Here is a 20,736-nt window from a genome sequence, read left to right on the forward strand (position 1 = left end):
GCAACATTTCTTAATTAGTGCATTAATTTTGTCCACATAGTATAATATTGCCATGAGTAAACTCACAATGACATGTTACTATGTAGTTTTCTTTTCTTTTTTTGCTCTGTGTGTGTGTTGGTATGAGGAAATCTCTCCAAGCGATCAGTAAAGAATTAAGATGACAGATCATAAATGACTTTAGGGGAAAAAAGGTCTTGTCAAACAAACTTGATATTGTTTTTCAATGAGATTTCTAGTTTGGTTGATGAAAGTAGCTGGTATCATAATCTACTTGAACTTCTATAAGGCATTTGATTTAATGCCTCCCAGTATTATGATTAAAAATTAACATGATATAAAATCAGTGTAGCACATATTAAACTAATATAAAAACTGACTAACAATTAACTTTCTGAAATTGTAATGGGAATGGTCATCAAATGGCTATATAGTGGGGTTCTACAGGATCTGTTTTTGTCCTAATACTATTCAGTGTCTTTATCAGTGATTTGGAAGAAAATAGAAAACCATTGCTGATAAAGTCTGCATATGACAACCTGCTTGGTGGAGTGGTAAACGACAAGTTGATTATACAAAGCGATCTGGCTTGCTTGGTAAGCTAGGCTCATTAAAATAATGTGCCTTTTTACTATAGCCAAATGCAAGGTGTTACATCTAGGAGCAAAAAGATCCCTTTTACCAGATGGGGTAATGTATCCTGTAAAGGAGTGACTCTGGAAAGGATTTAGGTGTTATGGTGGATAGCGGATTGTGAACTCCTGGTGCAATGCTGTTTATCTGGTACTATGTCCATTTTTGGTGTGAACACTTCAATAAAGATTTGGAAAAATTGCCGGGGCTTCAGAATGGAGCTACAAGAATGATTCAAGGTCTGAAAACCTGCCTTGTAAGGACAGATAATAAGAATCTTGATTGATATATTTAGCTTATCAAAGAGGAGGTTAAGAGAAATTCAGACTGGAAATAAGGCACAAATATTTAACAGTGAGAGTACTTAACTGTTGGATTGAGGAGTTTTCCATCACTTTAAGACCTTAAATAAGGGTCGAATGTCTTTCTAAAAGATATGCTCTGGCTCAGCCAGAAGTTATGGGACTGATGGAGGAATTAATGGGTAAAATTCTTTGGCCTGTGTTAGGCAGGTGGTCAAAATGTTGGTCCAGTGCTTAATTTGTAACAAAAGAGGTGCAAGGGCTCAAGCAATTTTTTTTTACATAACTTATGCTGCAAGACCAGTGGTGCCAGGTCTATGAATTGCCAAGCCTAGAGGTGCCAGGGCTCAGGCCAGGAAAGTCCTGGCACAAATTAGGCACTGTATTGGTCCCTTTTTGCTTTAAAATCTTACAACTGTGGAGTTGAGGCATCAGAGTCCCATTTCTCTGACTTTAAAGTTCTCAGAGTTCTGTATTTTCAGTAACTTTGGAATAAAATACTTAACACTTGCAGGGCTCCTTGTAACTTCTGTATATACATCCTCATAAAACCCTTATGGGAAAAGTAAACATCATACCCACATTACGGATCAGGAAACTCAGACACCAGTTGGAGTGATTTCTCCAAAGTGTTATGCTCAGAGTTAGAAACAAAATATAAATACTTGTCCTGAAAATTTGCAGTGAAAACTCTTTTCTTTCTTCGAATCCAGAAATCTAACATGCAACAACCAAATACAGGGGGGGGGAGAGAGACAGACGTACATAGCAGGTGTCAAAGCAGAGAGGCGCAACTCAACGCACCTTGATGACTGGCTGTTTTGCAGGCTAACTGCTGAGGAACCAGATCACGTGTTTCTTTCAGAGCCCCCTAGTCCACAAGCGGGACCAGGAATACCCTTAGAATTTAAAATGATAGCTTGTGATTTTAACGCTGTTTTCAAAACACCACACAAAGATCCTTGGTCGCAGATCCAAGATCAGAACAGTGTTCCCAAGTCTGGTTGACAGTGTGGTTTAGTGGATTTATCTTTTAAGTTGTATTCACCTCCATGATACCACCATGCAATAGTTAACTCTGTTCTTTTGTATAACTGAAAAATGTCTCATAATAATAGACTGTTTAGTGGGAGGCTGAAGGAAATGTTTGTGGTCTGACATGAGTTATGGTTCCAATTATTGATCTCTGACTTCAAATAGTAGTGTATGTTAGGGGTAAATTCACTAACGCATGACATGCTCAGCCATTTAAATAACCAGGAGTAGTTGAATGTGGGTAGATATATAATCTAACCAAAGAATGATTGGAATTTATTTAATAAAGGACAGTAAATTTACGCTGTGTTCCCCTTGCTTACATGATTCCCCCCCACCCCATAAGTGTCTTGAACCACCTTCCTGTTTGAAAAGTATTGTAACCTTTAAACATTTTTTTTCTCTGTTCTAGAAAAGTTTACTTGAACTAGTTTTTAACCTTTCCGTTTTTGTATTCTCTAGGTCAGTAACAGATCCACGAGATGGAAAAAGAGTTGCACTCAAAAAGATGCCCAATGTCTTCCAAAATCTGGTCTCTTGCAAAAGGGTCTTCCGGGAATTGAAGATGTTGTGTTTTTTTAAGCATGACAATGTGAGTAAAGTTTGAGTTCTTGATATACTAATAGAAGTTTTAAGAAAAGATTTAAAATCTGGATTCTTTAAATCAACTTTAAAAATCCATTTGCTTTAGGAGTCTCTAAAAATCCAGAGGTTGCACACAGTGACAGGATTAAATTCTTGGCCTATGGGTGCTTGCACCCACTTATTCATCCTGATCTGAACTGACTGACACAGTGGAATTTCTGCCTAAACGTCCTTTATTTCACTACCTTGTCTTGTCTTTTCCCTCCTCTTTATATCCAGTTCATCTGAGGGTTTCAGATTCTAAAAATGATTTTCTTTTATGTGGTTAAATGCTGAATTCACATCAGTGGGGGCAGTACTGAATTGTTGGTGTACTTTTATTCTTGCGTCTGCCTTAATAAATGGGAGTGAGGAGAAAGCAAAGCAGATTCATGGAAGCTTTAAGACTTTTTTTTTTTTCTAGACATAAAAAGGCTTTTGAGGTATACATGAATCTCTGTTTGGTCAGCAATCTCTACTCCACTCTGTTATCTGATTTAAATGAGTATTTTTTCAGTCCTCTTGGGGAGGGATAGCTCAGTGGTTTGAGCATTGGCCTGCTAAACCCAGGGTTGTGAGTTCAGTCCTTGAGGGGGCCATTTAGGGAACTGGGGTAAAAATCTGTCTGGGGATTGGTCCTGCTTTGAGCAGGGGGTTGGACTAGACGACCTTCTGAGGTCCCTTCCAACCCTGAAATTCTATGATTCTAACCCAGTTTGGTCATGGATACTACTAAAGTACAACCCATTAACCTGTGATGATAATCTGATCAGCAAAAAAAAAAAAGTCTACCCATAAACTCACTCTGTGATTATTTCACCAGTCCAGATTCTGCTCAGAAATCTGTATATAAATTGTAGAGAAGCATAAACTCAAGAATCAGTTGGAGAAATGGCTAAAAAGTTGTTAGTGTGGCGGATAGAGGAGTTCTTCATACATTAAGCAACAGGAATGTGGACCCAGAGGTCGTGTGTCTTCTGATTCGAAGAGTTGACTGATTTGTATACTACTGGTAGCAGTTCAGGTTTTACTTGCAGTTTCTATTCTGGCAGATATGTCTATTGTACTATAAGTAGAACTTGCTAATTCTGCATTGATTTCTTTGCTTAAAGACTCTCTCTATAATGACGGCCCTTAATTAAAGCAAAGAGCCAATCTAAGACTGAGGAGATTGAGGAAAAAACACAAACTGGACTCTAGAAATAAGCCAGATGGTAACTAACTAAAACACTATAACAAAGCTGCAGCTTCCAGGGGTGGCCTACAAATCATTACTCAAATTTCTACAAAACAGTGCTCCAAGGTAGAATAGGTACCGTGTAACAGACTTCTACACTAGCAAACATTTTTCTTTGTCTTTACACTGATTCATAGCCATTGGGTGGGTTCCCCCACCCCTTTCCTGGTAATTGGATACTTTTCCAAAGTTCCCACAGGATGCGCAGAGCCTTGGTGGAAATAAAGCTCATGACAGTAGGGAAGATTTTTTTTTTTTTTTTTTTTACTCTTTATAAAAATGCCGTGACATCTGAGTCTAAGAAAATCTTTGTTTTGTTTTTTTACTAAAGATTTTCTTGGGGTAATACATTAAATCATTTCTGTGCAGCAGCTTCATTACAGGTTAACTTTTGTTATAGAGTAAGAAGTAATAAACTGCTTTGGCAGGTGATCTGAAGCGGAGTCTGATAACAACAGAAGCAGTTTGTGCAAATGCACTTAAATGCCATAGATTATATTCCCCACACCAAAGTAGTTTTCTAGTCTTGTGAGGATTTAAATTCTGTGCAATTGCTTTCTCAAACGTGTCACTCTAGGGACACAACTTAAGTGACTGTCTGGGCTGTTGGTTCAAAAAGTGAATAACTTTAATGTCTGTTGTAAATGCCTTCATGGAAATGGAGTGATATGTTGGGATGTTGTTAAAAAGATAAATTGCAAGACAAAATCAATCCCCTTTTTGTTTGGATACTTAGTATATTTTACATTTAAAAATGACTTCAAACTTCTTTCAGAGGTTTTGTGGTCGTATTTTTACATTTGTGATACTAGGGCCAAGATATTTTAAAATGGGTGCCTTAAACTTGTGCTTTTAAGCTAGTATACAGGCACCTGAAAAATAGCTTTATTTTTCGAAAAGCGCTGAACAGCTAGCACCTTGCATTGACTTAAATCTGCTGGGCGCTTACTACTTTTGAAAATCAGACCACTTACTCAGGCGTCTAATTGTGGATTCAGGAGCTTGAGTTTAGGCATCCATTTTGACAATCTTGCCCTCTGAACATCTTGTCCTAACTCTCCTTATTTTGCTTATTTTGTTGGGAGAAACAAAGACACGGGCTAAATTCTATGCTCACCTGCATGCTGTGCAATCTTGGTGAAGTCAGTAGGGCTGGCTTTGTCATGCAAGTGCAAAATCTCTTCTTGTGTCCTATGTGTTGACAGAATACAGCCTATGTGACAGTGTTGCTGTACAGTAGAACATGCAGTGATGTCAATTTTACAAATATTTGGAAGCCAGCTACTCTTTCGCCTTTTAAAGAGATGTTCTCCAAGTGTGAAGACCAGCCTAACCTTAGTTTGTGGGGCAGAATAAGGCTAAGTCCTACTAGAAAAATGAGTCAGTTTACAGACCGAGATGTTGGTAGGTGGGATACAGAAAGTCTACCTAGGTGTTTGAAATTAATAAATAACAAGTGAATGATGCCAGCTGTAAAGCAGGACTAAGTCATCAGCCAGGCCAAGGTTACAGTCAAATCTTAATTCACCAGCAAGTTAAAAATGATGTTCTGTTTGTCAAATCTATTAGAAGGACATCTCAAATATTTTAAACAGTAGGGAAACAAAGTGTTAAAAATATAGCCCGACCTTGCCTTTGTGTAGTAAGTATTTGCTTTGATTTGACTAAGATTTCTATTTTCTTTCTGGTAAAATTGTCTTGCCTGTTGTTCCATAGGTGCTCTCCGCCCTTGACATACTCCAGCCTCCACACATTGACTACTTTGAAGAAATGTATCCTAAATATAAAATAATTTTAATTGAGGTAGGTGTGTGATCTGTGATCCCTATATAGGAAATTGGAAAGAACTTGGGCACAGTTTTCATAGCCTTTATGTGAATAGTTTTGTTGACATCATTGGGACTGCTCATGCAAGAGCAGTTTGTTCATGTTATTAGAGATGAACAGGTTCAGGATTGATCATGAAGCTTTGACTTCATGAGTGCCAACAGACAAGTGGGGTATAGTGCTGCTTACCAGCAGGCAGCACTTGTAGTTACGATTCCCCCAAATACTGTATTGAAAATTACTTCCAAGAATTATTTCTTTGTTGATCTGCGTTTATTAGGTAACACTCTAAACCAATTCCTAAAAATGCCCATCTTCTCACACTTGCGCGTGAGTGGTGATGCCACATACCAGGATATGGAATTTCTAGGGATATTTTTACGCAACTAATGATGTGTGGCATCTATTATTCAGACCTCATATTGAAGTAGAAAACAGATGCCACATGAAATTATACATTGTTTACCATAGCATTTACACAAAAGAGCCCATGTGCTGTTGTGGATTATTTTTTTGAGAAACCATGATAGATTACTTAACATTAAGATATTTCTCAGATCACTGGAAGAGTGTTGATTCATTCCAAAAAACAATATTTGACAACTATGAAAAAATACAAAATACACAGTTCAGTTGGCTGGTTTTGTTTTTTGAGAGGGATGAGGTTTAGAGGTTAAAAAGTGTACTGTGAACATATTTAGTGATTGATTATCTGTGACCTGTTAGTTGCACATTCTTACATATGATAGAGAAATAGAAATAATTAGGCAATATTAAAGCAAGTGAGCTCTAACCATAATAGAAATATAATTCTAGAATATTTTTAGCCTTTTGTATAGCACCCATCACCACAATATATAAGTAGTGATTTGTACAAAAAGTACATAGGAATATTATGATTCTGGTTTCAGCATCAAGGGCTGTGATTAAAATAAGAATCATTTTGTTCCTCTTAGCAGGACTTTACCATGTTACAGATCTAGAGATCCCAATAAAAGTTTTATGCCTCCCCTGATCTCACTAATCTATTACTATTTTTAGAGCTAATTTACACATTTAATACACAAAATGTTAATTTATGGGAAATGTTTAGGAAAGTTTTAAACAGCTCTTAATAGGGAAATAAACCAGATAATCAGTGTGCACTGGGATTATTTGGTTATAGACCTATTTCCAGTGGAAAGTAATTCATCAGACTCCTTTCCATAACTGATATTAAAAGTAAACTGCAAAACTTTACAAACATTTTAAAATGTTTTAAGAACCCAAATAAGCAGCAGAATATTTTTTTGCAGAATTAAAAGGAAAAGGGTATTTTAAGGAGCAGATAATTTAGGTAATGTAAAAGTTATTTTTATTAAGATACTTGGTTAATATTTCATACTGAAGAATATATAGAAAGGGTATGTACTCAGTGGGCTTTTTAATGCAGGAGTGTTTTTGTCCTTTTTCCCTTTTTATGGAGCGTAGGTTTTAGAGACTATCTAAATAATTTACTTAACTCACTTTCAGTTTCTTATAGTATATCATCATAACAAACATCAACATAAGGCTTATAAATAAAATAATAGAACTTTATTAAAAGATGCAAATAAATTTGTCCTTAATGGATTGTCAAGATCCAAGTTCAGTTTTCCGTGTGTCCTGAAAACAGGTCCTGTTTTAGATCATTTTATTGTTTTCAGTTGTGGTAAGGGAATGAATTTGTCAAGTAAATGAACTGTTTAATAAATACATTTTTTTAAAAGTTCTTCTCTATGTAACATACATTATGTATATATCAATTATAAATACCATACCTGTATTAGATAGGATTAAAGCATAATAGAATAGTTTGTAAAATTATAACATGCAAGCTATAGTAATGATGTCTTTAAGTTTAATCAAAAGTTTATCTGAACCGGGAGTTCAGAATGAATGTCTGCTCACCTATGTATCCTCTTATTAAAATATTTTAAATCTATAGAACCAAAAAGCAGGTCACAGCTATATTACCATAATTTTAATGGCTAGAAATGCTGATGTGCTACGTGCCTGAAGAGAAATCTGAAACCTTTCTGGGTTTTGTTCCCTTTTTAATTCTCTATTTTCTAGTGGAATCCTTTAGTCTTGTAGTAATTAAATCTTAGCTGAAATGGTGCTAACTTTTAGATACAGGTAAAGTCCTTGTAGTTGTGGGAGAAACACCATTTTACTGTTTGGCTTTTTTTCAAGAACAGTAAACTTACAGGCTTACTAACTGAAGCTTGTTATATAAGAAACAAAGTTCATAGTGATGGAAGATAGAGGAATCCAAGGTCAACCCCAGAGCTGTTTTATTTTAAATTGAATAATAAGACAATTAACGTGGGCAAACTACATGAAACCAACTGTTAAAATTTTGGTCTTAAACCAATTAAATGAAAGATTGAGAGTTGCTGAAAAGCCGTTCAGGGTAAAAACACAGATTCTATTTAAATTACATGCTAGTGGGGAATATCCTCAGATTTTTTTTGTGTATGTGATATAACCCTATCACATTTTCTGATAACAAATTAAAACTACGAGCGGCTAGTTTTGTGTGCCAAGTTTTTAAATATAGTTTTACAGAGGTTAGCTTTCTTCTTAGTTCCTAATATCCTCAGAAGTTTGAAAGTAATATCAGGTTTGTCTGTTTGGCACACAGACTTCCTCACCCTCTCCTTGCTTTTCGTAGTGCACAATCCAGTATGTCTCTAATTTTGATTATTCTGTTACTTTCTTATTTGCCAAAATCATAATTGAAGAGGTCATCAGTTTTTGGAATAACCTTTGTTAACTTTAGCTTCCTCTTCCTCAGCAGAAAAAATTTGCAGAGGCCTGCGTTAAGTGCTGTATTTCAAACATTTCCCAGTGAATAGATGATTTTATAGCCCTATGGGGGAGGGGTGTGTGTGTGCACGCACATGTATGTATGTTTGGGTTTTTGTGTGTATGTATTGTAAAATTAAGAATCTGGAGGATACTATTTCTTGCATACAGGCCTCCATATTTTGATAGTAGGCCGTCAGCCTTCTCTGCTGCTTTCTGAGGCAGGGACAAACTTGTGGGCACTCGCTGAAGAGCCAGCCTATTTCTCTGTCTCTTGAGCTGCTGAGATTTCCTCTTCAGAGGACAGTCTTCAAAAATAAATAATTCTGTTTCACTTGAACTCTGGAATATATTGGATCAACTTGAAGTTCTTACATTTTTCAAAAAAATAAAATTGGAAAAATCAAGATGAAATTTTTTTGTGAAAAATGTTCCCTGTTTTTTGGACCAACTGTCTAGCCACTCAAAATTTTGAAATTCCCCATATTTTTCAACAAGCTCTAATATTGGCTGCTAAAAAATATTCTACATTAAAGTAGCTCTCCCATCTTGTAGGATCAGACTGTTTTGCTGAGGTGGAACAAATGGCAGGGGAATGCAAAGGGGCGGGGGGGGGGGGGGGAGTGCCAGGTTGCTGCTGCTTATTCTCCAAGTGCATTGAAGATGGAAGGAAAATGCTGCCTATTCTATGGCCAACAGATGGACTCCACCTCAGGGGGATAGCCTGTCATAAGTGCCTGTACAGCTCCCTGCACCCAACTGTGTGCCCGTCTCTCTCGCAAAGCAGGAGTCTGGTGCCAGACTGTCTTCAGATAGGCCAAATGTAACATTAATCAAAGCTCCCAACCCAACCGTAGGACTCATCTCAGCTTGTGCGTCCGATTGTTGGCTACCTGGGTTTGGCCCTTATATTGGAATAGAGTTCTTTTCTGCTAGAATAGATAACTCAGAAGGTGCATCTTAAATGCCAAATGGAATTTTTAGGCTGATATTTACAGATTATGTATCTTTTTGGTTGGAAAATATTTAGATAAATTTCTCCCTAAGGCAGCTTAAGAAGAAAGAGAATCTCTGTACAGTTAGTATATGTGCCTGTAACAACAAATTCCATGGAGACCATGGTGTCTTCTTGCTTTTGTGTTTTCACACCATTGAATCTAATTTGTCAACCAGTAGTGGCATAGTATTCGATAGTGTCTGTGAAAAAGCTTAATTTGCTTTTTTTCCTCATCATGCACTAACTATAGCTTTTAATTATTTAAGGGTTTGAGACTGGGTATTGCGTAAAGATATGACACCATTTTATGAATTGAAATATCATATGCTTGCTTTATTAAAACTACATCTTTAGGTTCATTCAGCACCTGATTCGTGAAATAGCAAGTTCAGTACATGTGGCAAAAGGCTGGTAGGAAGAAGAATCTGGATTCCATTCTTGCCTCTGTCACCATTTTGGAATGTGCACTTAGGTAGGTTGGTTGTGGTAATATGTTGTAAGGATTCCTCATATCCGTCACAGCAATCCTCATTTAATTGATATCAATTATAGACTTATAGCAGATACAAAATTATAGTCTTTATTCATTTCAAAATTATAGTAGGAGGAAATCTACGCAAAAATTGCAGCAGTTATTTTTCTGATTAATTTAAATATTTGCAAAAAATTACCAACAGATGGATTGTTCCTTAAATGTTGCAAGCCAAATAAGTTTATTTTCCCATCAGCATTGCTATAACATGCGACCAAACACCAAGCCATAACTTCATGTTATAGCATCTGTTAAGTTAGTTGTCAGTATCCTTGTTCAGTCTGGTTTATTTTATCAGAGTTCTTTTAGTTTGACCGTTGCTTTGTTATGTTTCACTCTGATCCTTGAGGCAGGGAGGGAGAAATGGAAAAAACAGGTCCTTTCTATTAGACTGGAAAAATCATTTGTAGTTAAAAACCTATGTTGTACACCCATCTTGCAAAACTACCATTGCAATGTAGATTTTTTTCCATGTCTGGAATTAGAGGTGAAGTCAATCTTGAAATTGGTGCTTAGAAATGCTTACCCAAAATATTGAATGTTTCATTAGACTAGTCTGGATTGAGATGAGTTTTCTGTACACTTATTGTATGTTGATATGTTACTTCCCCAAACACCTTTCAGGGTTAAGAAAACTGCAAGCTAATTTGTAGCTTCACAATAAACTGCTGATTTTAAAAGTATTTTTGCAGTTGGGTCAGAATATTAAAAAAAAAAAAAAAAAAGGCTTTGTAAGTAATGATTTGATAACACATACTTGTATAAAGCAAGGGATTGTTTATTTGGCTGAGTCAAGCATAAAAAACTTTACAGGATTTATTTGTGGGTTAAGAGTGCCCAAACAGGATTGACTATTTCCACAGGATTTTCCATGTAATTACAACGTGGAATGCAGTACTTTTCCTCTGCGTAACTCTCAAGGTTGTGTAATTCATTAAATATTTCCCAGCTTGCGTAAGTGGCCAGATCCTACATCTCAAGGTGGCATAAAACTAAATGGTCACTCAGGCATTTCCGTCATGTTATCAAGAATACAAAGTGCTGCCTTCAGTTAGAAAGTGGTGTGTTGTGGGCTGTAATAGGGCTATGAAAACAGTCTTTTCATTTAGAGAATCTGAGTAGAATAGCAATTGTTAATTACAAAACAGAAAAGGCGTTCAAGAATGAACTAATACATTCTAGTAAAAGTTAGATTTCTTAGGATAATAGAAACAAGAAAAAACTAACATTTTCAACTTGCAGAACCTTAAGAGAGTGGTGCTTATAGTACTGAAAATTGGTAAGGCTAATCAGATTCAAACTTGGTCATGCAAGGGAGAATGACCTATGTTAAACTTGTAATGCCTATGGTGGTTTTACACCTTCGTCTTGTATACAAGATTTGGGGATAATTTTTAATTGAACTTGTTTTTGCAAAGAGACTCCGACATTTTTCATAGGGCAGTCAGGGGTGTGTGTGTGTGTGTGTGTGTGTGTGAGAGAGAGAGAGAGAGAGAGAAGATAAATATATTACCTGAAGTAGTCAGATTTTTTTTTTAAGGACTTTCTGTAGCATTTAAAGTTTAAATAATTTTGGTTTATTTACAGCATGTATTTTATTTTATATTTATACAAAAATTAGAACTACCTTTGCAGCTTATTGGTAATACCATGACTACAGGGGGTCATTTTGCAGTGTGTGTAACATGTCTAAATTGTGTTAACTCAGCTATTGTGCAGAAATCTTAAACTGAACTGTATAACCTCTCCTTCTCTCTCGTTTTAATGCCTTTCCTGGTTGAAATTGTGGAGTTGGTAATTTCATGCTGTGTCTTTTTAAAAAAAAAGACTGTTGAGCTGGCCGGTGGTTCTCAAACGTTTTTGTACTGGTGACCCCTTTCAGATAGCAAGCCTCTGAGTGCGACCCCCCATATAAATTAAAAACACTTTTTAATATATTTAACACCATTACAAACGCTGGAGGCAAAGTAGGGTTTGGGGTGGAGGCTGACAGCTCGCAAACCCCCCCCCCCATGTAATAACCTCGTAACCCACTCAGGGGTCCCAACTCCCCGTTTGAGAACCCCTGAGACAGGCCGAGCCCTTCTGAGCAGATAGGGTTGGATGATGCTCCAGTTGCCTGAGAGGTTGCTCAAGTGACCATCTTTCAGAAGGAGCCAAAAGCTTTTCCTGGGGTAGCATTTTCAGGCTGTTCTGGCCTGTGCTGCTAAGCATTTAACTTTCATCTTTGTATTATGAACGAAAGTTAAAGATTTAAACCAAATGCAGAAGAGTTGAAAGGAAACTCCCGTGACCCAGCTTGTTCAAGCATTTCTTGCCATCATACTGCTGCCCTTTGTTAGCTTTCTGTTGCCAGTTTTTATTCATACCACTTTGTTGTGAATTATAAACCGAGTAGAGACCGAAATTACACCATCAAATCCTGCTGGGCAACGCGAGGGCAGTCCAGGATATTGAAATAGCCATTGTAAACTTCTGGCAATATGATGGCTGCAAACCATTCCCAGAAGTTTTAAAAAGAAGGGTGTATGTGTAGATACACATACATATGCACACGAATAAAATTCTTTTGTTGGGGAAATGATTGTATTTCCTATATTTTTATATTAAAAAAAATCCCTAAACTTCTACACAAAATAACATCCATGAGTATTCAGAACTAGGTGGACCGATATTTTTCTGCAATGTTATCCTGCATACATGGTAGCGCTAAAGTTGAAACTGATGAATTCAATATCCCACACTTGCTCATTATACATTCTGCTTAGCCTACAGGAAGCTTTATTGTATTTGGTTTCAACCTCCAACTGAGCTCTTTGGAATTTTGTGGAGTATTGCTAGGCTTTTGGAAGGCTGTTTTTACGGGTTGATCAGGTTCTCGTTATTTTTCTATTTTTGACCAATTTAACAATTTTGTTGACCAGCTGAAAATTGTCAGTTTTTTTATATTTGGATAATCTTTGCTTGGGAAATAAACTATTTTGTTTTGTATAATACCCTATATTGATTGCTGCAGAAAAATATTAACACATTTCAAGGTCAATGATTCTAACCGAAGCGCATGCAGATTTTCTGTTTCATACCAAGTTACTGGTTGCAAAGATTGAATATACTTTATGGCTGGCTCTTTCATATGAACGATAGATAATACTCCCATCAGTGTGTATAGCTATTTCTTTCATGTGGACAGCAGTGTCTGAGACAAATAATCTTCATAAATTGGATTTCAGTTATCTACACTAGTTAAATGCCCTCATTTTATTACGCGTCATATGAGTTATAAATCAGATCTAGGTTAAGGATTGCTTCCTCTGTGGGACTGTACTATCAAGAATATTTAAATTGGGTAACCATAATCTTTTATATAGATGTTTTTGAACAATTCTATATGTAAAAGAACAGAGGCATTCATTTTTTCATAAATGGTAACTGATTTTAAGGCTAGTGTATTTTGACAGTGTTTTATAAAACTCTACATAGGAGTTTTGATTTTAGTTTTTTGACGTTTGGATTGTATTCATATGAAACCATTTTGTATTGTGGTCTGATTGCTCCTTTTCAGGGAAATGATTGTCTAACAGAGGTGACAAGTGGCATACTTGGTTAAAATCTGTTACAATCAATGCACCAGTTCATATTTGCTTTTTAAAATCACACCTTTTAATAGGTTTGTTTTAATTTTTAGATAGATTTAGTGCACATAAAAGTAGTATTTTGAATTTTTTTTTATTCAAGTAGATTCTGTTAATTCATTATTTTTGGGTGCTTAGGAAGTTTATTATTTTAACCCGTTTGTTCTGGGAGTCAACTTCCTGACACAAACCATTGCAACAGTTGAACACTGAGGACCCTTGCCATAGAGGTTTTGAAGTGAAATTAATGTATGAGAGCTTCATTGTATATGTTGATTGTTTTTTCCTTGTTTCTGTTTCTACTAATAAGTGGACTTGAAGTTGTCCATTTGAAGTTTTAACGATTTATTTTTAAGAAAATAGCTCTAGAAGTTATTGTCGTTACTATTCATACAATGTCCAATTCAGGGAAACAGTAATTAAATTTTCATGGAACTTGAATTTTTTTAAGACGTGTCTGACCTTGTGAAAAATTAACAAATAATGACAGGGACTGCCAGCTCTTTTCCCTTAAATCACCACATACTTTCCAGACAGTGACTACTTTGCTTATTGCCAGTCCAACCTGAATTTGATACTCATAGATTTCGTTCAAGAGGTTGGTTGGTCATTAGTTTAGTGACTTGTCATAGTGATTTTCCACTTAGGATTTCACGTTAGCAAGCCCATAGTAAACATCTGGAATGTCACTGAAAAATTCCATCTGCTGGTAAGGAGGAGCCATATCCAAGTATTTGGCTTTGCTAATGGACACAAGGGGAGAAAACTAACAGGTACCATATTTCCCTTCTTATATATTGCATATAATGAAAATGAGGGTCAAAAGCTCTTCACAAAATGTAGATCCTGGTTCCTTGTCCTGTAGAACTTTTGAAGGTTCAACATCCCACCTTTTAAGATGTAAGACTTCACAATACACATGTTCCAATCCCCCCACCTCCCCAAAAGAAGTCTGCCAGCAAAACTAAGGAAGACCAGACTTGGCATTCTTGATATTTCTAAAGTTTAAAAAAGAAAAAAAGCAGAATCCTCATCCCCTCTACTTTAACATGCACCTTTAAACCTCTGTACATCTCTTGTAAAAGGAAACATTCCAATCGTTTGTTTTTTTTAAAGCTCTTTGTAGGTCCGTATAAGAGAATTCTAGTCCTAATAACCCATTTTTAGTTGCACTCTGTTTAATATGGAATGTTGTTTTAATGTCTGTATATGAATTTCCTTTGAGGTTTTGTAGAATTAATTGCTTCACTGTTGCCAAGTACTGTAGCAGCACACATTGCAGATGTGTACCTGTGCTGCTGAACGTGAAGTTTAATGGGCAGATGCCATTGAATGTTATGCTAAATGCGTTCCATTTGCCAAGGAAACTTCTAAGATGTGGAACCTAGAAGCTTTTCTGGGAAAGGGAGATGTCGGTGAAAACAATCTGGATGAATCTTTTATTTCCTTGGTGAATAAGCAAAATCCCAAGCTCATCTGGTGAGTGAATTTAAGGCCTGAATACTTAAAGACTGGATTGTTCCTCTAAAGGAATGAATAGAAGGTGAGGCTGTGGGTTTGACTATAGAACTTTTGGCAGGGGGGAAGAGCCTTACAATTCTGAAAACCAAGGATTTGTCTGGTCTACCCAGAACTAAGTCTAACACAATAATGAAATGAATTATAATTCACGACTTCTGTTATTTTAGTGCATATTTGTGTGTTAATGCTTATTTCAGATTGAGTGTCCTATTTTGATATAGCTATTAAAAACTTAAGGGATATGTGTTGATTTAGCTATTTTGATTCCAATTAAACAAGTAGTGTCATAAGATTAGAAGTAGGAAGGCTGAGAGGAATCCTAGTTCAGGAGTGCGGTTAAGTACACACTAATTTTATGTAATTTGGACTTGATGTATATAGTTTAGTGTTTATTTTAGAAAGCTCTCATTCTTTCATGTCTGATTCAAATCTTTTCTACTTCTATATGTAACCCATTTATTAACCATCTACCTCTAGCTTGTGGCGGATGCTTTATATAAAATATTATGGATGATAGTAGTCTAATGTGACTGCTTGTGAAGCATGTACTTCGTATCTAAAGAGGATTCTAGGGAGATGGCCCTTTGTCCCATGTAAATGTAAATCCTTAGACTAAAGGTAGTTTGGCAGCAATGAAAACTTCTCCTCTCTTAAGAGGTCTGCCAAATAGATGGGATAATCTTGATGTTCCTCTCCTATTACACAGAATCTAGTGAGGTTTAACTTTTATAAGTTATTTATAACACATAATTCTAATTTTTGTATATTTTAAGTTACCTACATTTGTAACAAGCAAGTTTTTGCCTTTTAAAATCTGTGATGAACATTCAGTATGTCTTACCTGTTTATTGATATAATTGTCCCAGTCTAACCTACTGAGGAGTCAGATATAAAGACATCATTAGGTAATGGTTGAGGCATTTGCCAGTCTCTCTATTTTTATAGAGAAAATAGCACAGAAAATACCTTCCTAACATTACTCAGTTTATTTCCATGTTGTAGCATCTATACATGGATAGAAATTTGAACTGTGCTTTTGTTTTTGCTGCAAGTACTACTCAAGCTCTTACCTGTGAGAAATTGTACATGGGCTTCTGTGGTAGGTTACATGTGTGCCTTGCACATGTCTCCAAGCTATTGACTGGGAAACTTAGCATTTTTGCCATGATCTGCAGGTGCTCTTTGCCGTCCTAAGCAGAAGCTTTTTATGGACTTCATCATATTGCTCTACTTTACACATACCTAACCTCCAACAGAACACTAAGGCTCATACGTAAGCAGCAACAATTTACTTTACACAGGTGTAGAAGCTATGTTTGATCAACGTTAATCCATCTCTGAGCTGGAGTTGATGGCATATCCCCATAACCATAGGAATGGTATACAAAAAACTGTTATGCAGAAATCCAACCACTGTTACCAAGCTTAGATATGCATTCTGGTGGTATGATATGCCTAAACTCATAGCCAACTGTTAGGGTGACATAGATACCCATTTATAAAGTGTCCGTTTAAAATATGCATAGGTGCCAGTCAGTTACCTGGTTAAAGCAGTCTAAATATGAACTTTTTTACAAGGATTCTTGACCATTAATTCTAGTGGATGTTATTGCATTGACGAATAACTTAATTTTGTTTCACTTTTTTATGTTTAAGAAACTTTACTGAAAGTGGCATAACATTTATAGAAATAAAATCAAAACAAGAATATATGTAAAGATCATATACATAACAAACCTAGGAATCTAGCAATAAAATACTCAATCCCCATGGAAAATATGGAGCAAGAATCTGTCCCCTACAGTAAATACCAGATAATTGAGTGAAATATTTAGTCATAAGATACCAAATGTTGAACAATCCATCTTGACAACATAACAGCTCAAATTATAAGTCAAGAAGATGGAGATCTAATGTCTTAATAAGAAGTTGTATACCCTCCGTATAGTACTGGAGGATTATTGGAACATCTGAATTAATAGTACAGCACTTTTCTAGTATCAGTCCAGAATATTGCTTTCTAATCTTTTGTAGTATTGATTTCTGCAACTGGAGAAAGACAGATGTTCTCCTTCTTGGCCAATAATTATTGCAGGCTTCTCTAGTCACTCTTCCTCTGAAGATTTTCCCGATGGAAGCTTATGCCAGAAGCAGCTGAAGATTAACAATATTATCACTTTTTGTCAATCACATGTGTCAACCTGAATTGATGCACTGCAGGAAGAGATGTGCAGCGGACTTCCCCATTCTGTCTTAAGAGCTCTCTGACCGTTTCATGAGACATGACCTGGACAAATGCATCATTCAAGCTCCCAATGAGAAGGATGACTGGTCACGCTATCAGAGTGCCTATTAGAGTACTCTGACCTCTCATTCTTTTGCAGGACCTTTTCAAAATGTTATACAGTAGTCTTTTACTCTTTGAATTTCTGTCTTCTCCTTCCCTCATTGTTACTCGTCCTTCTTTCTTCCCCTCTTTCTTAGACATTTTAAATCTGTTGCTTGTAGCATAATATGCCATGCTGCTTGCACCTGTTGAAAATGTGATATTTCCAAACCAATAAACTAAGGTCGGCCTTTCCCCACCCTCTGTATTTTCTGAGTAAGGTCTGCCTTTTTCCCCCCCTTTGTATTTTTTGAAAGGCCTTTGCTATGGACTGAAAATCTGTTTTATGCATCAGCAAAACTGAAATACCTTTGTTCCAAATGCTGGAAAACCAGTTGGATAATGTCACTTGGAACTGAACATATACATCCTAGAACCTCCTGTCTACGTGCACAAATGCATCACACTGACAAAGGAGTTATCGTTTGAGGCCAGACAAAAGTATACATTCATAGCCAGGAGTCTAACCCTAAATGATAAACCAAAGTGGTGTGGGTTTTTTTTACCCAGCCTGATCAATTATACAGGCATTTACTAATTAGCAAAATATCTAAGTTTATATAGCTGAACCAACAGTAAGAGTAAATATGCTTTTTTTTAATCTATGACCACACTGAAGTTGGCGTATGAAGTATCTTGACAGAATTTCAAATGGGTGCAGCTTTTGAAATATATGTTCTCAGACACATGAGTTGAAAACAATTTCCATTTTCAGACTTTTGTCATCGTATTAGTTATATGGGCACAGGGGACGCATGTTTTAATGATCTGACGTGAACTCAGAAGGGACAGTAATCAAATTCAGGAGTAAGATGCAAGAAAGAGGCCTTTTGTATTGCTTCTTGCATTGTGATTAAGCGCTAAGATTTCTGAGACATGGACATCATAACATTTTTGTCAGCCTCCCATGGAAGTTGTTTCCACTGACCAGGCCTCTTGTTGATCAGGGATATCAGTTCACACCTGCATGAATGTTACAGCATGAATGTCACTGACACCACTGAGAACAGCTCAGTGAAGCGTTCATACAGCAGCATGCACTGACTAATGGCACATAGTATTTCAAAAATAAAAATAGGTTAACAGATCAAAATTGTATCTTTTCTATGTAATTTGCATTTTATAGAAACAATCTACTTATTGGGATTTTATTTTACTGTAGCAAAATATTGGTTTTGTGAGGTTTTTCCTTAGTACTATCTGAATATGAAACCGCTTCTGTCTAGAAAATGTGCCTAACTTTAGGGAGATTTGTATACATGCTGAAAAATATCTAGCAAAACAGCTTCAACGTTTTTCTTTGCTTTAACTTATCAATGACATGAACATTAATCACAGTAACCCCTGTCAATTTTTACAAAACCGTGATTCATTAGCAGCCACCTTGGAGCCACCTAAAATTTCCTGAAAGTGTTAAAAATATATATACTTTAAAATAAGAGACAGTTTTGTGATAAGTTAAATAATACTTGCCAATTATGTAGCCCCTTTGATCTCAGGATCTGAGTACTTTACAAATTAGCCTCATAACATCCCTGTGAGGTGGATGATGATATACCCATTTTACAGGCTAATCCAAAGTACTCTTAATTGACTTGCCCACACAAGCCATTCATACAGAACCCACGAGTCCTGTTTCCATCACCTGAATAAGTACTAAACACAGATTTTTCTTTCTTTAACCTTGAAGTTTATTTTTTAATGTGCATAATATTGGATCATTATTCGTGTTGCAGATTATGTATACAATCAGAGTGTAGTTTTATTTAGTCAGTTGTTTCATCAAGTACTTATTCGACCATAAGCCCCCCGTCCCCCACACACACAAGGTTCACACTTATTGCATCATTAATCACTTCTTTGACTTAAATTGTGACTACAAGATTGTGACTTTATTGTTGAGCAAATACAAATTACATAATGAGGAAAGTCTTAAAATGTTAGCTTTGTGTAGAAATACTTGACAATATTTTGTCATTTTCTCAATATCATATGTTCTCTATTCCAAATGTCTGAAGATATTTATTTTTTTAAAAATCAGTAGTAACTTGTGTATCAGTATGTCATCCATAAAAATACTTCTCTCCTTAATTTGTACTGCTTCTTACATTGCTTCCTCTTTCATGCATGGCTGCATTTAATAGTTGTACTGAAGCCTTACATGCATACTGTGCTGTCAACTGCAACAAGTGCATAGTAATACGAGCACTTGAAGAATTTCCCATTTAAACATCAAATTAATTTAATCTTGAGTCCAAATAATTATATAATTGAGAGGATTTAGAAAATCTTAAAATAGGTGGTGTAATTTATCGCAATACCACAGGCCATGTTCTGTTATCTCTTCCTTTCCCATGCCTTCAGGGAATGAATCTTCACTCATTATACCACTAGTTAAATAGAAGGTTTTCAAACTAGTGGTTTTTACTGAGCATCAGAGAGCCCTGAACATTTTACTCTTGCCAACCAGAAGAACAGAGCCCACAGCACCCCTTATGTAATAGATGGTGATTCCACTGCCAGTTAATAATTAACATGGGTTGAGAGGAAATGCCAGCATATTTTTAACTATAAATGAGGGATCTATAGAAATATAAGTTTCATGAGATTTTATTCCATTAATTGTTATACTATTCTTAATCAGCCCAGCCTTTTCTTACTTTGATATTCATATGAAACAAGTGTATTACAGGAGAATTATAATGACTGGGTTATTGCATTTGGGAAGTGGCAAGAAGAAACAGATATGACACCACAGATTGAGCTAGTTTGATCCTAATGTGCTAAAGTGGCTGAATGAGAGAATTCCTGTCTCTGTGTCCAAGGGCACCCTGAAATGTAAAAATTATAAGAACTTCTCTGGTTAGAAAATAAACTGCTGAAACCTTTTCCCATGGTGAGATAGCACTTGAACACATCTTTCACCATTTACTTCCTCGGGACCTTGCTAATTCATATTCTGCTAATCCACATACCCCATATCTTGGCCAAAACATGGTGGTCTCATCCCCAACCTAAATGTGAGATTTCTGAGACTTCTTTCCTTGTTAATATACTATAGGTAAGGCTGCGAGTTGGTCACGGGGGGGTCACAGAAGTCATGGATTCCGTGATTTTTCCGTGACTTCTGGTGTGGCTGACCCGGGGGTTGCCTGAGCAACTTGGGCAGCCCCTGGGCCAG

At 36.3% G+C, this 20,736-nt stretch overlaps 1 protein-coding gene across 2 annotated transcripts in view; it reads left to right on the top strand.

The window, feature by feature from the left end:
* NLK (nemo like kinase) overlaps positions 1-20,736 on the top strand; it is a 114,882-nt gene that overhangs the window by 55,550 nt on the left and 38,596 nt on the right. For both annotated transcript variants that reach the window (XM_054008379.1, XM_054008378.1), the window contains exons 2-3: positions 2,433-2,562; positions 5,548-5,603. In XM_054008379.1, coding sequence (XP_053864354.1) covers positions 2,433-2,562; positions 5,548-5,603 — 186 coding nt within the window. The remainder of the gene's footprint in view (positions 1-2,432; positions 2,563-5,547; positions 5,604-20,736) is intronic.

This window comes from Malaclemys terrapin, chromosome 18, assembly GCF_027887155.1.
Source record: "Malaclemys terrapin pileata isolate rMalTer1 chromosome 18, rMalTer1.hap1, whole genome shotgun sequence".
Lineage (NCBI taxonomy): Eukaryota > Metazoa > Chordata > Testudines > Emydidae > Malaclemys > Malaclemys terrapin.